This window comes from Hyperoodon ampullatus, assembly GCF_949752795.1.
Source record: "Hyperoodon ampullatus genome assembly, chromosome: 3".
NCBI lineage: Eukaryota > Metazoa > Chordata > Mammalia > Artiodactyla > Ziphiidae > Hyperoodon > Hyperoodon ampullatus.
In genome coordinates this window covers 143051610-143065959 of record NC_136916.1, presented here as the reverse complement: position 1 = coordinate 143065959, position 14350 = coordinate 143051610, and the positions used below count along the sequence as shown (strand labels likewise).

Sequence of the window (14350 nt, the reverse complement as noted above, 5' to 3'; positions counted from 1 at the left end):
GGACAATGTGACAATATTTTTTCTTTACCTTAAGTATGATCATACCATTCATTTAGCATTACTCTGTGGGATTTATCCTAAGGAAATAATAGAACATGCAGGTATATTATTTATAACAATGATAAAAGAGAAATGGCTTTAATATCTGACAATAAGAAAATGATTTTTTGAGTTATAGTCATGGATTATTATGTAGCCCTAAAAATTGTTTACAAGATTTTTAATGACATGGGAAAATGTTCTTGGTATAATTAAGGGGAAAAATAAGATACAAGGCTTTTGTATATTCTTATCTTATATGTAAGATAATCATATATATGAAAATTGCATAAAAATGGTTATCTTTAGAGGGTAGGATTATCAGTAATTTTTCTAAATTTTCTTGTACTTTTACAATTGATTTTCAAAGCTTGACTATTAACATTCAACTGAAAGTTTGCTAATCCTACTATTTACATAGAAATTACTATTGATTTTCAACAGGTGTAATCTGACAGATTATAAATACTAGGGTGTTTCAAAATATTTTTAAAATCCAAGGACTGGGGCTTCCCTGGTGGCGCAGTGGTTGAGAGTCTGCCTGCCGATGCAGAGGACATGGGTTCGTGCCCCGGACCGGGAAGATCCCACATGCCGCGGAGCAGCTAGGCCCGTGAGCCATGGCTGCTGAGCCTGCGCGTCCAGAGCCTGTGCTCCACAACGGGAGAGGCCACAACAGTGAGAGGCCCACGTACCACAAAAAAAAAAAAAAAAATCCAAGGACTGAGATTTTATACAGTCTAAAAAAAACAAGAGCTTTAATATGTATCAAATTTTCTCTGATTAATCCCCCAAACCCAGAAGAGTACCTGGAAAACAGTAGTAATTTACTAGCTCAATGTTTATTAAAAGTGACCTGAGGCATATTATTTAACAAAAAAAAACTGGAAATAATAACTTGTTTTTTCCTGTATAAGAGGAAGGTTCTCTGCCTACCTCTTATATTTCTGAACTAAATAATACTGCAGAGACCAAAAGTTGAAACAAATTCACATCTGAAAATATTTGTACCTAGAGATACAAAGATGAATAAGATGAGGTCTAAAACTGTGTGCTTGGGTAGTCAGGCCTGCCCTAAGGAGACTAAGTGAGCAAGAATACATTTTTTTCCAGAATTACCAGGAAAAAAAATTACAGATTTTCTGGAACCCTCTCAATCCCTACCCAGGCACAAACTTCATAAAGGTTGTGGATTGTTTTGAAGAGGTAATGTTGGCCTGAAGAGAAGGTGGAGTCAGTAGCAGCCTATAATTTGAGGACCTATCAGCAAACTGGAGTTCAACTATTAGATTTAAGATCTTTATAAATACTACAATTTTATAATTCTTTGGATGTACCTTGTCCCAAAACATTTATCCAGTCACCTGTCACTCTAGGAAAAATTTCACCATCTGTTTCTTTGAGTCTTAAGAAACTCAGTCTTTAAAAGTTCTAATTGAACTGTAGATACACAGTAGCCTGGGGTAGGACACTACCATGCCTTGTATGGGAGGCTAAGTGTCCCAAACCTGGAAGAGAGGCTTTTCCAGAAAAGAAGTGAATCTGTGCAATAGCAGACAAACTGTACCTTCTTCAGTTTTGTAGAGTGCTAATCTCGAGGACAGACTCTTGTGGAGTAGTCTGAAATAATCTGAAAGAAGTGAAGCTGTTGTCTTACAAGTGGAGACTAAGATTCAACATGCCATTATTGCTAATGCTTATTAACTTCTGTGAAATTATGGCAATTATCTTTCAGGACTTACCTGAAATGAAGACAAAACTTATTGCTGATCACTTGCAAAAAGAAAAACAACTTCTTAAACTGAAAATGAACAAAATGAATTATATTGGTAAGGAAGTTATTTCTCTGAATAAATTATTTTGAGAAATGGATTAACCCTCTAAAAGAACTAAATACTATGTCAGTGGATTTTTATAAATAATTATCTATTTTTATATTATGAGGAAACCTAATTTGTTGCCGTTTGTGTTTGCTCTGAGATAGTACTTTTCTAGTCATTCTATATTGAAAGAAACCGGGATTTGGAAATAAGAATTTTAGTTAATCTTTGTGTACTTCATAAGCTGCTCAGAAATACCATAATTAGCTATATCAAATACTTCATTATTTTGGTATTATAGAATGAAAAGGATTGATAACTTTTCAGTCAAATAATTTTTTTAAAAGAGCCAGGTTGGAAAAGTACAGTATAAATAAAAGTAATATACAGACATTTTAACTTCTGGACATAGAGGAGGAAATTTTATTAGGTAAAGCAGTGGATTAAAAAATGTAACAGAAATTCTCTATGTAACCCAGTAACTCCATTTTATACTAATATACAGAAAATAATCACATTATGGAATGCATTTATATCACTTATAATTACTGTAATTCATTACATTTGTAGTTTAGTAGAGTCAGAATTTATGCCATATTTCTTTTGTAAATCTAATTCCACCAGTAAATCAAAAATTATCTGTTGAGTTTCTACTATATTGATCTGGCACCTTTAATTATTGATAGTATTCATCTTTACTGTTTACTATTTATTTGTTAGAAGTCTGCAGTTCTATATGCTTCTTCATGTTTCTAGAAGTCTAGCTATAGTTTGTTTTTGTTTTAGACTCTAACACTTCTTTAAGTTTATTTGTTATAGTTCTCTTAAAGCAGGTGAATTCATATGAATTTGAAGTCGTTAGTGGATTTCTTATCTCCCTTTTCACCCCTGTACCCATTATCACATTCTAATTAACTCTTTCTGATTTTTTGTTAGTCTAATTATTAGAATGAATAGTCATGTTATCTTACTTTATAGCTAGAGATGTTAAGTGACTTAAATTCTTCATCTGCTATTATATATACTCTAAGTTAGATCTCTTTGTGCAACTCCTTATTATAACATTTGAAAACATAGGCATAAAAACAAAATAAACATTTCTGAAAATATATAACATCTTGATATTGCAGAAGAAACAATAATAATAATAATGATGATGATATTGGGTTGGGTATGCAGTTAACCAAAACTACAAATATACTCACAATATGGAAATAATATGGCTATAAGATTCATATGGTTGAGAAATGTGTATCTATCTATCTATTTATCTTCAGGTTAAAATATCATCAAACATTTCATTTTCCCAGGAAAGGTTTTTTAAACATGTTAACCATTGTTTCATTCAATACTTAGTTGAATTTTATCTTGAAATTTTAAAGCTGAGAAGCATGGTATTTTATATTAATACCAAGAAAAATGTTTAACAGAAGCTTATTCTGCCTTTTTAGGTTACATTGCTAAGTTGAGAAGAAAATAATGTGTCTTAAGATACATTCTTCTTGGTTGTCTGTGATTTGTGAAAATATATCACTGTTGAAATAATACCACTTCTGATTTTCCTTCAAGTAACAGACTTAAAAGGGAGCCTCATTAATATTAATAATCAAGTTTGTGACGTATATACAGTGAAAAAAGAAGAAAGGCAAATGTTACATTACAGTAAGCAATAACTAGATTATCTTTTCTTGGTAAAATATTGGTCTTACACGTTTTTTTCTCTGTACCCACATCTTTTTTTTAAAAAGATTATTTTTGATGTGGACCATTTTTTTTTGAAGTCTTTATTGAATTTTGTAACAATATTGCTTCCATTTTTATGTCTTGGGTTTTTGGCCGTGAGGCATGTGGGATACTAACTCCCCAACCAGGGATCGAACCTGCACCCCCCTGCATTGGAGAGTAACGTCCAACCACTGGACCACCAGGGAAGTCCCCACATCTTTTTATTTATACTCTAAGCTACAGATTTTGGGGTGAAATTTTTGAAACTACATTTCATGATATGTAAACTGTAATTCCATTTAAGTTTAGAATTTTATGCATTTACACAGATATGTGATTACCTCACTTTATAATGTATTTATAGTAGCCTAGCAAGCCCTTTTAGGAGGGATTCTTGAAGATAATTAGTATATAGAGTTTTATTTTAGTGTAGCTTTAACCACTGATGTTGTATGAATATTCTAGTTACTTTTCTTTAGCTGATTTTTCACAAATAACAGGAGAGCCACCATGAATCGATTTTGTCACAACAAAGTGATTCCAAAGTAATCTTTACTGAGTTTTCTTGGATCCTTGCAACTGGAACTTTTGGGGTTGATGAGGTTTGTCAGAAGACAGAAAAGATGCTGTCACTTCAGATCTGATATTCCTGGGTCTGGACTTAAAGATTATCTGTTGAAGATTGATTCTTCCCCATGTCCTCTCCAAATTCAGATCTCACTTCTCCAGAGGTTTAGAAGGCCCTATTTGACCACTGCCACACAGAAAAAGACAAAACTCAAGAAAAATAATATTACAAGTTGACTGCTCTACAAGATACAACATAATTCTTAGGTCAGAATTTCATGACTTTTGGCACCAGGCCAGCACACTGTTAATAGAATAAAGAATGGGAACAAAAGCACAGATCCTAGAACTTAGATTTATTTAATTTATTCTCCAATGTAACTCACTGTACCCTTTAAATATAAGGTGTTCTTTTTACCAATATAATTTTTCAGCTATTGGGGCACCTTTTTTTTTTTTCTTATGTGAGCTAACCTAGAACGGGTAGGGCTCATAAATATGTAACAGAAAGATAGGAGGGCAGCCAGGCGGAGGAAAGTAGGGAGGAAGGAAGCAGTTAAAAAGGTTTTCTTAAAAAAAAAAAAAAGTGTTTTCTTTCAACTAAAATAATTTTACAATGAACTTGTTAATAGCAAATCTCTGAATGAAACATAGATCTAATAAGTTCGTGTTCTTTTTACTGAGTGCCTTCAGCCATCAAGCTAACATTGTTTTCTTCAATGTTAAGTGTTTTACACTCTGCAAATGAAAATAAAGTACACACACACACACACACACACACACACAAGAGGAAGAACTTTCCTTCAAATTCCTAAGCTGCCCCAGTGATTCTGGGTAGAATTATATTTTTCACAGCAATGATTTGCCCTAATTTTGTAAAAAAGAAATTGTCTCTTAAATATTTTTTTCCACATCAAGGAACACATAAGCATTTGAAAGAAACGATGATTTTCATAATCTGGATGTTTAAATTTCTGTCATCTAAAAATGAGCTCTGCTGATTCTGATTGGTATAAGTAACTGGTTGAAGTAGAATAAAAACAACATAGTAACTTTTAAAATAAAGCTTAACTGGGATTTCATAAGCTGTCTACCTATTCCTTTCTCAAATAGTTAAGTACAGAGTTATGCAAATTTTCTCAGATAAAATTATTAATATTCCTGACTCATGAAATCATGTCTTTTACATTTGTGTCATCCTTTGGCCCTAGAGTTTCCTGTGATCTTTACTTATTACAGTGGTGATTAGTACATTGATACATTTAATTCAGAGCCAAATACTGAATTGTAATCTTCACACCATCTTTTTCATCAGCAAATGAGTAAGATGATGAGTAAAATTATAAATGGCTTCCTGCCCACTAGTGATCTGTGGTGGATTCTGATAGAAAGGATGAACAATTCTGCCACTAATAATGGACCTCAATGATTTGGTTCTCCTAAAAATAGTAAGGGAGCAACTTATATGGATTTAACTTCTTAATGCTAAAGTCAACTAAGCACGTGCATGTAAGTATGTAAGTGGTATTAAATTGGTTCAAAATTAGCATGAATTTATAAGCTGCTATTGTCATTTAGTTAATATTTATATTTACCAATATTTAGAGACACAAACATTCTAAACCCTTGCAATTTTGCCTCTTACCAGCATATAAATTTATAAGTAGCTAAATTTCACCTGGTCTTATTATGAGGCTCTGCCCATATGTTACCAAGGAATAGGTCCTTGAGTTTGATAGAAGGCAATGAAAGTGGGCCACCTAAGTGATTATATAAATATTATCTATGGAATCTTCACCATTTATTCTTCTATTCTCACTTCAAAAAAAAAAACATTTGGCAGTTGGTAGAGAGATCATTAAAGTAGTAGACTTAACATAGTAATAGTAAAACCTATTGTATAGGTTTTAGAAATCAGGCAATAGATGCATGAAATTAAAATCAGATTAGATTGGGAGGGGCGTTGTTTCACTTAAACCATTAGGCTATTCATTGCTTAAAGGTTTGCTGCTAGGTTAGGGTGGATATACAACTGTTGTTTCCTGAACTTATCTTTCATTTCTTCTACAAGTAACATTGTTAAGTTTACACTAGAAATACATAGGTATTTTTGGTAAATTGAATTATAAATGGCTAGAATAACCAACTTTTATTTTTAGACAAACTTAGATTGCTCTATAAACTTTAAGCAATTACAATATGGTAATTAAGTATTTTGTTTTGTTTTTTAGCCAAACAAATGAAAAATTTCTTATCCACATCATCTGTTAAGGCAAAAAGAGGAAAACTGATTACTCTGGGGTCCTGATTTTTTGCGAGAAGATTTTCAAATGATTTGAGTTAGTCTACTTATCAGTCTCATAACCGATAAAAGGAAATGGTGACTGGTGGGAGAGATTTAAACATAAAGATCGGGAATAGGGAAAACAGAGGGGCAAAAAGTCACAGAGGTAGAAATATAGAAGTTGAACTCAAATTAGTTTTTAGTTGAGCACCTATCATGGGCCCAGAAAAATGGCTGATATACCACTTAGTGTTTTAAGTTTAAATAAAGGAAAATTAAAACATAAGAGTATTTAGTAATTATTTCTAAAAGATCATTCTGAACGATCTGCTCAAATACAAATGTTTTGTTTCTGACTGATGTATTTTCACATTATTCAACATGTTCATTAGGTACCCACTATTACCAGCTACCCTACTAAGCACAGATGACAGATGATGAACAAGGAGCACAGAGTCTCATAGGAGCTTTGTCACATGTGTTACTGAGCTGAAAAGGCCTTTCTTTGTACTTTTTGTTAGGTGGAATATGTAGCTTAGTGGTTAAGTAGGAATGTAGAAATCAAATAGGCCTAGTTTCAAATTCCAGCTCTAGTATTTAGTTTCTGTGTGATCTTAGGAAAAATACTCAGTGTCTCTGAACCTCAGTCCCCCATCTAGAAAATTAGAATACTTACCTCATAAGGCTGTGAGGATTAATTAAAATTAATCTGTAAAGCGTTTAGCAGAATACAAAGAGTGCTAATGAAATGGATGATGGGATTACTGAGAGCCCTCGGATGGGTGGTTCATAGGTTTCCAAATCTGGGCCACAGCTTCAAGTTCTTAACACCAAATCTAACTCTACTTGCTTCAGTTCCCTGGCATTCATCCTGTCACCCCATTTACTGCACCTCAGGTATCAGGAGATGGGAGACATTCCACAAGGATATGTTCCCACAGTGCCTATTGGTACCCTGGGATCTTAGGCATTATCAATGCTAGGGTGCCTTCAGAGCACAGGCTTGTATCACTGAGAAGCATGTTACAAAGGAGGTGGTGGTGGTGAGGAAAGATGACGAACTGATCAAAGTAGATTAATGGCAAAAAAAAAAAGAAATGTGTAACTCATAAAACCCATTTAGAATTAATATACCAAATTGCTTTATTCTCAACTATGCGTGCACATACACACTCAGGTTTTCTCTTCTGGTTGGTACTAATTTAGTGTTTTGTTAACAACAATGACAAGTTTTATGTTTAACTTAACTTTTAGACTGGTTCTTTGGGGAATTTTCCAGAGATCTATTAAATACAAAAGTTCCTTAACTAGTGATATAGAGGAACAGGTATTGTTTAATCAATGAGAAAGTTGCCAACCACCACCAGCCTCTCTTCCCACTTTTTTTAGAATATAAACTTTGGTATATTATCTCACGTATTTTTGCATATCCTTGGCATGTTCATAAAATTTGTTTCATTAGGCATTCTTTAGCTGTAATTGAATTAGTTTAGTCAAATTGTTTGAACCTATCAAATTACTTCCATTCTACTCACCTCACCTGGAAAACTTCAAATGTTTATTTTTTTATTCAATTTTTATACCTTGTTCATATTTTTGTTCTCAACTACAGTACTTAAATACGATTTTTTACTTAGTCTATTATTTTTCCTTTTAATTGGTGCTGACTACTCTAGAAAGCTCTGTCCTTATTTTTATTTTTATTTTTTTTGCGGTACGCGGGCCTCTCACTGCTGGGGCCTCTCCCGCTGCGGAGCACAGGCTCCGGACGCGCAGGCTCAGCAGCCATGGCTCATGGGCCTAGCCGCTCCACGGCATGTGGGATCTTCCCGGACTGGGGCACAAACCCGTGTCCCCGCATCGGCAGGCGGACTGTCAACCACTGCGCCACCAGGGAAGCCCTCTCCTTATTTTAATTCTTTATGTCTAGCCCCTGGAATCCTTATGTTCTTTTTCTAATTTTTGTTCATACTCAAATTTCATACATTAAAAATTAGCCATGTACCATTTTACTCACGTGAGTCATTTCTCTGAATATTTTTACTTTAAAAATATGGGAGAGATTAAGACAAATTTTTGAGTTGTAATCCACTACTGCTTTAGTTGTGCTTTATTAATCTCTCAGATTCTTAGTCCTGTTTACTAAAAAGTTATAAACATCTGAGCTGCACTGTAATTGGTGCCGAGCTTGTTAAGCACTGACTCCATTCCTCCAGGATTTCTGTTGGAGAAGAAAAGGCCCTTTAAGCAAGACTGTATCTGTGAGACAAAAAGAGAAACAAGATTCCACATACATCTATCTAGATTTCCCCTTCATTTTCAGATTTGGAGCCTAATCACATAAATTATAAAGGCAGGAGGAGGAGGCAACTTCCACAACCTTGATTCACTGCCTTCACAGCACTGGAGGGCAAGAAGCAATAGTAAATAGGTACAGCTCTGTAGCTCCACCGCGGGAGAGAGAGGAAAGAAGTGAGAGGAAACAGGGCTGGAAAGAGGTGTTGGATAGTTTTCATTCCCCCTAGTTTTAAAAAGGCAAGTAGTTTTTAAATGAACTCTTTGCCTTAATAAGGAAAATTGTACATTATATTCAAAGAAGCTTGTGCTGCTGTAGCTAGTTGCAAAACAAAAGGTGTGTGTGTCCTGTAACATGAAACTGGGAGAAAACACATCGTGAGGTATGGCTTTCTGAAACTATAACACCTCAGTTATGTAAAATTTGAGATTATGTTTAATGTTTATATATTTGCTTGCTAATTCTTGGCTGTTAGTATGTGTCTAAAACTAAACCTCCTTTCCTAATGGATTAAACAATCCTTTTTACAGAGTGGTAGTATTTAGAAAGACCCCTGTTCTTTAATGGTGGGAAAGCCATTGCAATAGAGGTTTTGAAGAGGGTCATGGAAAAAAGTGGTCCCAAAGAAAATGATGTCCGCTAAGATGCTATATAGTTTGGAAATTTGTTTTGAGTCGATATTCTCTCTTTACTCTCTGATGGTCTCTGGGTTAGTTACAGAACTCTTATCAGGTTCCTATCAGTAATGTATATACCATATTTCATTTTAAGTTGTATTTCAGATTTAATTACTTGATAAACTATTGTATCCAAGACGAAGATGAATCAATTTTCTTGCTTTTTCTACAATATGGCTTTTTAAAAAATTCCTGATTTCTCATTTATCTTTTTGTGTATTTCCCCCATCTCTACTTGGTCTAATATTGCATGGCTCCTGTACTATTTCAATTCTTACTTAACACCTCAACGTTTCCCCACAAATCTCTGAGCTCACACTCTTTCAACTAAACCTATGCTAGTCAATATGTCTCTCAATTCTCTTGGCAACTTGTTCTTTTATGTAAATTGTATACAAAAATATGACTTGCATATCTTAAAAATGTGATGTAAACAAAAAGAACAATACTGTTAAATTACCGTTCATAATCACAAAATTATACTTTTAAATATAGGAGTTATTTAAAATCCCTTTCATTATGAGAAGGGCATTACAATGCAAGTAATTCACATTAAAAGGCATTCTACTCAACAGATATGTTGATTGGTGGACCAGTTTTGCCAGTGTTTTAATTCACATGTAATTCGTGTAGACCCTGTGTCAGCAACAACTAACAGTAATACTACTTTATCTTAAAAATTATAAACTATTTCCATTTATATGTTCTGTGATTATTTTACGGTTCTCAAATTTTAGTCCTTTACAGAAAAAAAAAAAAAAAAAGCATGTTGATAAACTGCAATTTGCCATAACACATTCTCTCCAAATCTTAGTATAAAACACGAGACATGTTTTTTGCACACTCTACTTTGATAGAACAACCAGATTTGTAATTGATTTCTTTATTAGATTTGTCAATATACATGGCAGCTTTCTCAAATCTCAAAGTTCCAAAAGTATGTCATTTTAAAGGTGAAAAATCATTTTCCTTTAGATGTCATATTCCTAGAAAGCTATTAAAGTCTATTTATAAACAAAAATAATTCATAAACTAACACACTTTAGAAATCAGAATATTTTAAATTATTTTAAATGAATACAAGATATGCCTTTTTAATTAACTATCATAGTTAAATTTAATATCACAAAACAAAATGACTTGTCCCCACTAATTTCTCAAGTGGGGTAAAGTCATTGGGTTTTACACTTAATATAAGTTTTAAATGTGATTATTAAATGATAATATTTTATCAATTATAGGAAATATTCATTTATAGGAATTTCCTTAGGTTCATCAATCTTTTTAGGCCAAGTTTGAGCCCATGTCAACCTTCAAGGTTAGATTCGGTGCACCTAACCTGCCTATTAAGTTGTCAATTTAAGAATACGAATTTCGTTGATAAGACAGGGAATAAACAGTGGCTAAATCACTGTTCAACTTCCAAAAAAAAAAAAAAAAAAAAAAGCTATAGTGAATGGGATAGTTTCAAATAACTAATTATTTAAAACAAAAAAATTTTTTTTTTAATTTAAACAGGAATGGCCAATGATGCTGGATTTAAAATTTCACAGGGTAACTTTAGAAAAAAAAAAAAACATAAAAATAGTGAAGTCATCACCTTATTGATAAAAAACTAAACTTTAATAGTCACTGAAGGGGTAACAACCACTTGTAATCTATATTTAAAAGTAATTTTAATCATAGCTAAAACAAACTAAAAACAAAGAATTCTATTAAAAATAACAAAAATGATAAACATTTAATAACACCTAAAATGTAGATACTTAAGATCCTAAACAAAAATATTAAAGGTAAAGGGCCTTAAAATTTTTTTCAACAATTCATCTTATAAATTCATTTTCTAAATAGCTCATATCCTTTGCTTTGGTGTTTTGTCTCCTATCAGCTAAACATTATACAGTAGAAAATCACTTATGTTCTTTTCAAATGCTTGGCATTATAATGTGATCTCATATCTTTCCTCAAATTAAATTTTGCTCCACATATTCCACATGTATACAGGTGAACATCCATGTGCTGTTCCAACTGTTCATTATTTGGGAATATCTGAAAGCAGACCTGGCATATAGTCTCACCAGCAGATAAATGAGAAATCATATGCCGTACATGGTCATGTTTTCTGAAGTTGCCTTGATCACAAATGGAACAGACATACCTGGCCATGCCTTTGTGCATATCATTGTGGAGTCGTAACTGACGTTCCCTTAAAAACTGCTTTCCACATGTCTGACAAACAAACTGTTTTTCCTTGGTGTGAACAGTATAGTGTTCTCTTAAGTGACACCGCTGATAAAATCCTTTCCCACACAGATTACAAAAATGCTTTCGTCTGTGATCCCTTTCATTCTCTTCCATGATGGCACTCTTGAACATGTCTTGGTCTAGGCAGCTAGACATATGTTCAACCACTAGATTTTCGGTTTCAAAACGCTGGCCACAATTAGGACATCGAAAAGGACAGGCAGAATGTTTAAATAACTGCTTTTTTTGGATATTGTTTATCTGGAAATGATTGTCCCTAAAGTCATCCAACATTTCAACAAACATATCCCTGATTTCAGACTGTTCGTCAGGATTCTCTTCCATGTCCATCTTCTCCTCAGTACTTCCTAACCCGTTCATTGTCAGGTCTTGGGGCTCTCCACATCTCTGGGCATGTTCCTGAAGCTGTCTACCCTTCACAAGTATTTGTCCACATTTGCCACATGCACAGATATTTTCGATGTGTTTGGCTAAGTAATGAGATGACAGGTCCTCCTCAGTTATCGTGAGCCCACACAACTCACAGGATGCGTTTTCAGTATCCTCTTGTACTGGACTGCTGTTGTTAGGGGGCCTCATATTTTCTAAACCACCTCTTTCATCAGTGTTTATTGACATCCGAGGTTTTAGAGCTTTCCTCCCACTTTTTTTAATACTGACATCTTCTTCAACATAGTATCTATAAAATGGCTCTTCAGGTTCATCTTCTAATTCATCATTGTCAGTGGACTCATTACAGTCTTTATCAGTAACTTTAATAATGTTAAAGTCTTTCAGTTCATCTGTAGGGATATCTTCTGGTTCCATCTTGATAATGATTCTTTTCCTCTCAGCAGCTCTGCTTTTTTCTTCACTGGCTAGTTCAGACTCCACTGTGCTACTTTTTCTGCTTCCAGTGGTTGAAGTTGAGTCATCAGCAGCCTGGCTTGTGTCTCCTCTGTATTTGTCCGTCTGTGCAGAAAATGTTTTAGAAGAATCCTTTTCAACAAATTCAGCTTTGATATTACTGTCTTTTCCATCTCTAATATCCACTATTCTGTGGTAGGATCTTGTATTTTGGTATGAATGTCTGTTAGTACAGGTTAGCACATGCTCATCTAGTAATTTCTCACAGCTAAAGCCAAATCCACAACTATCACAGGTAAAACTCCGTCCAAAGCGTCGTGAGACACGTTCTTTCGGAGTAGATAATTTGGACACAGAACTCTTTTTACATACATCAAATAATGGTTCAGGAAAATTACCTAATTGCAAAGACTCTTCATCAGGCTCTCTAGTATGTGGTGTATTTACTGTTGAACTTGGCTCTGCACACCATCTATTGGCTTCACTGCCATTTCTAGCCACAGTGTCTTCATACATTCTTACCCCAAATATCATTTTGCTGTTCTGGTTGCTAGAAGCAGAAGATGAACATTTTGAACTAGAACAATCTGCATCCTGTATGTCTTCTAAACAGTCAGGAACATTGTACAGCTGTAGGTAGTTCATTGCCACTTTAAACTGCTCAAAACTGGAAGGAGCTGTCATAATTTTTCCTAAATACATAAACTGCAAAATGAGATCAAAACACTCAGCACTAATTTTCATGTTGCTGAGATTCAGCTGTGCAGTACTATGCTGATGATTCATGAAAAACATTCTAAAATAGGAGCTACAGGCAGCTAGAACTGCTTTGTGTGCTTGAAAGTAAATGTCATCAATTGCAATACAACAGTCACAGAGGAAACCCCATTCCCTTTGGTTGTTTAGCTGCTGAAGGACGTAGCTGCTGTGGCTGGGCTTTGCCATCTTCTATTAATTAGAGACCTATGTAAAATAAAAATATTAAAGTCAGACAAGATATCAGAAAAGCACTTAAAAAAAAAGAATAATTTTGATCATGACCTGTGACTTGTATCAATTTACTATTACAATCAAGGTAATACAATCTAGCTTTCCAGTCTAATGTAGCAAAGCGCAATAACATATACCTGAATCATTTTTAAAACTTGAAGGTGAAGATACCCAGTCATTTATTCAAGTATCTCGTTTTTATTTTAAGAAATACAAGCAAAGGTATCAAAAGCAAAAACCATACAGTTTTGGTTTCATTACGCCTTTAGGGGGAAAATGTATACTAAATTTGAAAGGAAAAAAGACACTAGTTTAAAAGTACTTGAAGGATACAAACAATGAAAGTTAAATAAAATAGCAATTTAAACTGAAAGTTAGTAATTCAGTCTCAGAGTATTAAAAACTTCTTAGATGATTGATATAAAGGAATCATTGCTCATCCTTAAGTGTGATATGGGTATTTTGGTTGTGTTAAAAGCATCCTTATCTTTTAGATACACAGACTGCTGTATTTATTGATGAAATATCTAAGATATGCTTGCAAATAATCCAGTGGGGTGGGTGTGGGGGCTATAGATGATACAAAACAGGGCACGTGTTGAGAACTATTGATGCTAGGAGGCAGATATAGTTCTATTTTTGCATGGTTGAAAATTTCCTTAGAAAAATTCTATTTACAAAAGCTTATTAGATTACATGGAAATGGCACCAAGCAAATAGGTTTGATCAATGCTCCTCTCTTTTCTTGATTATTGGAGAGGCAATAATTCTGTAGAGTCAGAGTATCTGTCTTATATTGCTTGGCTTGCACTTTACAGTATAAAGAAACAGTGGATCTATT

General features: G+C 33.9%; 1 protein-coding gene across 1 annotated transcript; it reads right to left on the bottom strand.

Moving 5' to 3' along the window:
• Positions 1-4301: 4301 nt before the first annotated feature.
• ZBTB1 (zinc finger and BTB domain containing 1) lies at positions 4302-13464 on the bottom strand (the record flags this gene model as incomplete). Its single annotated transcript, XM_079699558.1, has 2 exons — positions 4302-4338; positions 11567-13464. The coding sequence occupies 2 exons, from the start codon at positions 13462-13464 to the stop codon at positions 4302-4304; spliced, it is 1935 nt and encodes a 644-aa protein (XP_079555684.1).
• Between the last annotated feature and the right edge of the window lie 886 nt (positions 13465-14350).